This window comes from Talpa europaea, assembly GCF_964194135.1.
Source record: "Talpa europaea genome assembly, chromosome: 1".
Classification (NCBI taxonomy): Eukaryota; Metazoa; Chordata; class Mammalia; order Eulipotyphla; family Talpidae; genus Talpa; species Talpa europaea.
In genome coordinates this window covers 12310066-12316065 of record NC_140073.1, presented here as the reverse complement: position 1 = coordinate 12316065, position 6000 = coordinate 12310066, and the positions used below count along the sequence as shown (strand labels likewise).

At 58.5% G+C, this 6000-nt stretch overlaps 1 protein-coding gene across 1 annotated transcript; it reads left to right on the top strand.

The window, feature by feature from the left end:
* Nucleotides 1–853: 853 nt before the first annotated feature.
* On the top strand, nucleotides 854–5545 carry SLC39A13 (solute carrier family 39 member 13; the record flags this gene model as incomplete). The annotated part of the gene is made up of 9 exons (XM_084232086.1): nucleotides 854–1154; nucleotides 2866–2979; nucleotides 3207–3328; nucleotides 3719–3823; nucleotides 3934–4023; nucleotides 4600–4650; nucleotides 4952–5084; nucleotides 5263–5362; nucleotides 5470–5545. 9 exons carry the CDS (start codon nucleotides 854–856, stop codon nucleotides 5543–5545), a joined length of 1092 nt encoding a protein of 363 aa, XP_084088212.1.
* Between the last annotated feature and the right edge of the window lie 455 nt (nucleotides 5546–6000).

Genomic DNA, 6000 nt, shown 5'->3' with positions numbered 1-6000 from the left:
CTGGATACCTTCCTGCTTCCCTGGGCTCCCTGCATCCCTGGGCTCCCGGCCTCCTTCCGGCTCCCTGTACTGCTGGTGCCGGGCATGGGCACCGCCTGCACAGTCTCAGCCCCCCTTCACGACTGTGTGAGGGAGTCTGTACTTATCTTTATCCTACAGCTGAGGAAACTGAGGATCAGAGACGGCCTTCAAGGACTTGCCCTCAAAGTTAGGGGCAGATCTTCAAAGCCTCTGCTCTTGGGGTGTGAGGCCCCTCCTAGCCTCCGGCTCCTTTCACTTCAGCCCCACCTCCTGTCTGCCTCCTGCCCCTGGGACATTGGTCTCATTTCCTAGGAAGAAGCTCTAATGGCCCAGTCTTAGCTGCTTGGTTGCCCCATCTGCACCTTCTGCTGTCGTGCCATCAAGCTAGATAGTGCCAGCCTCCATCCCTAGTCCCTAGGGTATCCTCAGCCAGGCACAGCCTGGTGGCAGACTCCCCTGGCAGCCAGAGACACCCGGCTGGGCTGGGCCCGCCGGTGGCTGAGGGGAACCCAGCCAGCGCCTCACCCTGTCATTAAGGAAAGTTTAGCCTCAGGCGGACAGGCTGACACACAGTCTGGAGCCGGCTCAGAAGGAAAAAATGCGTGGTCCTTGGAAGTGGGGCGTGGCGGAGCAGAGCCCCTTCGCACTGGGCACCCACCATTTGGATCCTCAGAGGCCCTGGGCAAAGGCAAGCAGGAGGTGGATGTCACAGACACTTGGGGCAGTGGCTGGGAGGTGGCAGGGAGAGAGGGTTGAGAAGCCACGTTTCCTAAGGTGTGCAGCCAAGGGTGGCAGCTCACGTAAGTGGCCTTTGTGTTTTTCAGCACGTGGTATGCCTGGATGTCCCTGCCTTGGCTGTGGCATGGCGGGCCAAAGGCTCCTCTTCTTCACTGCTCTTGCCCTGGAGCTCCTGGGAGGGGCTGGGGGTTTCCAGCAGGCCCCCCGGGGCCGGAGGGCTGCAGCAGCCTGTCGCCTAGACAACAAGGAAAGCGAGTCCTGGGGGGCCCTGCTGAGTGGAGAGAGACTGGATACCTGGATCTGCTCCCTCCTGGGCTCACTCATGGTGGGATTGAGTGGGGTCTTCCCGCTGCTCGTCATTCCCCTGGAGATGGGGACCATGCTGCGCTCAGAAGGTGGGTGACCTCTGACCCCAGGACCTGCCAGCAGCCTGGGAAACTCAAGTTGAGTTACATTATGTCTCAGGTGGACAGGAACAGAATAGTTTGTCATCTTGGTCTAGTGACTAAGGTGTGGCGTGCTTATTTGTTTGTTCGTTCATGTGTTTGTTTATTCCGAAGAATAGAAGTCAGAAAACAGTGACCAAGAAACAATATAAGATAATTGTGGAAATATGGATGCCAGGCTGCCTGGGTTCAAGTCCTGGTCCAGCTGGGTGGCAATGTGCAAATTAGTTAACTTCATTCTGCCTCAGACTTCCAGCCTTAATAAACAGGGATAATAATAGTATCTACTTCACAGGTACTGTTGTGAAGATTGAATCAATGTATATCCTAAAGCACTGCCTGGTACAGGGCAAGGCTGTGTTCTCAGGCCTCATGCTGGGTACGGGGGTATAATGGCAAGCAAAGTACTGCCTCTCCCTCAGTCTCTGCTCACTGCGCAAAGGAGCTCTCAGATCAAGAACCCCTGAGTTGGCCTCACCGCTTAGCAGGTCCTCCTCTGGACAGGCATCTGGGAGGTGGGCAGAGTTTGGGCGGAGGCATTTTCTTGGCTACCCTTTCATACCTGTGCACATCACAAGCCCTCGAGACAGAGAAATAAAGAAGATCAGATGGGGGGCTGCTAAAAATGCAGATGCCTGTCACCCCACCCTAGAATATGACCTAGTAAGCCTGGATCAGAGCCCCAGGAATCTGTTGGAAGCATGTGCATACTCCCCAGGCATGTGCCACCTTCCAGGCTGAGGCACTGTTTATTCAGCAGATGGCTACAGACGCCTGTGCCAGGCACCAGGCTGAGGGCTGGTGCCACAGTTGTGGACAGAGCCTGTGGGCCCTGCTGTCCCCTGTGCATCAACTCAGCCCCTCTTGTAGCACCCCTGCTGGGTCAATGGAGGGCACTGGATTATTAGCCCTATTTTACAAATGGAGAAGCACAGGCAGAGGGGTCTGTGACCATGCCAGTGTCATACAGCCTCAAAGCAGCAGCTTCCCTGGGACCCAGGGCAGAGTTTGGGCGGAGGCATTTCCTTGGCTACCCTTTCATACCTGTGCATATCACAAGCCCTCGAGACAGAGAAATAAGATCAGATGGGGGGCTGCTAAAAATAGTGGGGTCCCACCCCACTATCAAGCTGCTTTGTCCTCTGGGCCTCAGTTCCTCTATCAAATGCAGGGTCAGGACATGGCCCTCAAGCCATTTTCAACTCTGGATGCTGCAAGTCTGCCAATTCCCCAAATCCCGGCCACTTTCTGAGGAATTGGCTGAGAAGATAAAATTTCTCTCTTGGGGAGCATTTGTTATATATATTGTTACTTAAATCCCGCAGGGTCCCTATCAGTTTACATATGGAAAAACTGAGTCTCGGTTCTCTGCCTGAGGTTACCAACTGGTGGGTTGGGGAGCTGGCACCTGTGGCCAGTGTCTTAACCATGAAGTGGTGGTGGTTCCACAGTCATCCAGCAGGTTGCGGTGCATTCCTGCCAAGCATCCAGCCCCTGCTGGGCCTGGGGGATCCGTAAAGGACCGTCATCTGTGTCTAGCCTTCCAGACATTTGTGGTCTGCCTGGGACAACACAGAGAGCCCAGAAAGCCGAATCGGGCAGAAGTGTGGCCAGGGGCTCTGGTGACTTAGTCCCCAAGCTCCTCATCTCTGCCTTATAGCTGGGGCCCGGCGCCTGAAGCAGCTGCTCAGCTTTGCCTTGGGGGGACTCCTGGGAAATGTGTTTCTCCACCTGCTGCCAGAGGCATGGGCCTACACGTGCAGCGCCAGCCCTGGTGAGTGAGGCTGCGGGCAGGGACAAGGAAGGTGGAAGCTGGTGCCTGTGCCCTGGGAAGGCCTAGGCCCCGTCTGCTCTGCCAGAATGTTTGGGAGAAGGGTTGCGGGATTAGGGCAGGGAACTTGTCCTGGTGCCTGCCCCTGTCACTACCCTGGACTAGGTCCTATTGCAAATTGCCCCCCTTCTATGGGCCTGCCTTGGCCTGGCAACGCTGCCCCCCTGCAGGTGGTGAGGGACAGAGCCTGCAGCAGCAACAGCAGCTGGGGCTGTGGGTCATTGCTGGCTTCCTGACCTTCCTGGCGTTGGAGAAGATGTTCCTGGACAGCAAGGAGGAGGGGACCAGTCAGGTGAGCCCCAGCCCCCCAGGGCCTGGGCCAGTCAGCCTCTGCTCTGTGGTGGTTCCAGGGCCTGGAGGCCGAGTCTCTGAGACCTGAAAAGCAGATTCCTTAGCCCTTTTCTTGAGCTCTGGGCGGCTGGGCCAGCATGTTTGGGAGGATCTAGGGAGTGACAGCCTCAGCACTTGTTGGGAGTTGTTCTCACAGACTGAGAGTTACAGATGTGTGAGGGGTGGAGGAGCTGTTGAGTTTGGGGTCCCTGGCTGACCAGGCTGTGAAGTCTAGCCAGATGAAAGGGATGTGCCTGTTCACTCACTGCTGCATCACTTACCCCTGCCTGCATCTACCCTGGCCAAGTGGGGGGCATCTAATGTCACTTCTCCCTCCTTCTCCTGGCCCTAGGCCCCCACCAAAGACCCCACTGCTGCTGCCGTGCTCCATGGAGGCCGCTATATGGCCCAGCCGGCGGCAGAACCCGGCCTGAGCGCCGTGGTCCGGACCATCAAAGTGAGTGGCCCACTCAGGGCCCCCTTCTTCTGCAGCTGCCCCACCCCAAGTGGCCAGCCGGGCTCAGCCCTGCCCAGCCAGCTCGGCCCAGCTCTCTCTCCCCCTCCCAGGTCAGTGGCTATCTCAACCTGCTGGCCAACACCATAGACAACTTCACCCATGGGCTGGCTGTGGCTGCCAGCTTCCTTGTGAGCAAAAAGGTGAGTGGAGGTGGGCAGGTGAACCCCAACAGCCCCAGTAGGAATGATGCCCGTGCAACCTCTGCCACACCTCTCCAGTCTTTCTGCTTCTTGGTGCAAATACCCCTTGTTGGGATCGCATGCCTCTGCCAGGCCACTAAGCTAGGCCTTTGCCTCCTTCTAGGTGTTTGTTCTTCACCTCCTCACCCTGCCCCCTTGGCCTGCCTGCTCTTAAACTCACTAAGCTCTTTACCCCTCATAGCCTCCACCTCACTCTTCCCTCTGCCAAGAATGTTCTTCCTCTCACTCTTTGAACCACTTGAATGCATGTCCAGAGGCCTCTGCTTACCCCTCATCTAGTGAGGCACCCGTTGCTCCCAGCACCTGTCGGTGGGAGCACATGGCTGCGTGTCCGCAACCCTGGCCTCTCTTCTCCAGACTGAGCTTCATGAGGGCTGCTAGCTTGTCCCCTTTAGTCACTCCTGCTAGTTTTAGTGGCCTAACACTGTCAGCCAGAGCACTCAGAACAAACATTTGTAGAATGAGTGGACGAGTGCCCTGGCCCTGGCACAGACCCCCAGATTTACCTCCCTGCAGATTGGGCTCCTGACCACCATGGCCATCCTTCTGCATGAGATCCCCCACGAGGTGAGCGTGGGAGGGGTCCCAAGGTCAGCAGTGTGGGCCTAGGGCAGGGGTTGGGGGGACTGCCCAGCAGGGGCAGGCTCAGGGGCTAGATTGTGGGGGCTGGAGTTACTCAGCCCCTCAGGCTGCAGCCACTGTCAGACACGCTCCAGCCTAGTGACTGGGAACTCAGTCAAGGGGATGCTGCCTCGGGGGCCCAGCGGCAGGGCTGGTGCGGGGGGCTTGGTGTGCGTGTCCACACTGGCGGTGTTCAGGGCCTCTGGTCCCTCGGGGGCCCAGCATGATCATCTGGACCTCCCCTCAGGTGGGCGACTTTGCCATCCTGCTCCGGGCCGGCTTTGACCGATGGAGCGCAGCCAAGCTGCAGCTCTCGACTGCCCTGGGGGGCCTGCTGGGTGCCTGCTTCGCCATCTGTACACAGTCCCCCAAGGGAGTAGGTACGGGCGTGGTGGGTGGTGGCGGCAGGTGGTGTTCAGCAGAAGGGCCCAGCCAAGGGGCATGGCCGCCCCGCCCCTGGTATCCAGGCTGGGTTCTGCCCCACTACCCTTGTGGGAGGGGGTGCGGTCACCAGGTGCCCTGGGCTCCCAGGCAGTCAGCCTTCTCCTCCCACTGCAGAGGAGACTGTGGCCTGGATTCTGCCCTTCACCTCCGGGGGTTTTCTCTATATCGCCTTGGTGAACGTGCTGCCTGACCTCCTGGAGGAAGATGACCCGTGGTGAGTGACGCACTCGACTGCCACCCCCTTAGGGGCTCAAGGGAGTTTCCAACTTCTCTGCCCTCCCTATCAGTGCCACCTGCTGAACGCAGTCCCTCTGCCCACAGGCACTCCCTTCAGCAAGTGCTTCTGCTCTGCACGGGCATTGTGGTGATGGTGCTGTTCTCGCTCTTCGTGGAGTAACCCTCCCTGACGCCCCACCCCTGCACAGCAATAAGACTCGGATTCGCTCTGTGACCATGCGTGCGTGCGTGCATGAATACATGCGTGCGTGGTAGAGGGCTGAGAGCTTGCCTGAGAGCAAGCTCCGACCAGACGAGAGGACGGAGTGTGTGTGCTTGTGTACGCAGACCGACACTGTGATCCCAGTGCCCACCCCAGCCACACTGTGGTCGTCTCTCCTTGCCGTCCCGTCATCTTGCACCTCCCGAAGTGAGCAGTGAGGAACAGAAGCACAAGTCCTCTGCAGAGGCCTCTCCCCTCCAGGACTCTAAGGGGGAATGAGAGCAGCCCAGGAGTCCGGGGCTGCGGCGAGCCCCCTGCTGGGGCCTCATGGGTCCCTGGTCAGAGTAAACCTCTGTTCATGACCCGGCCCTGGGTAGCGAGGAACCGGGGGCATCTTCTGTGTCTGTCATCCT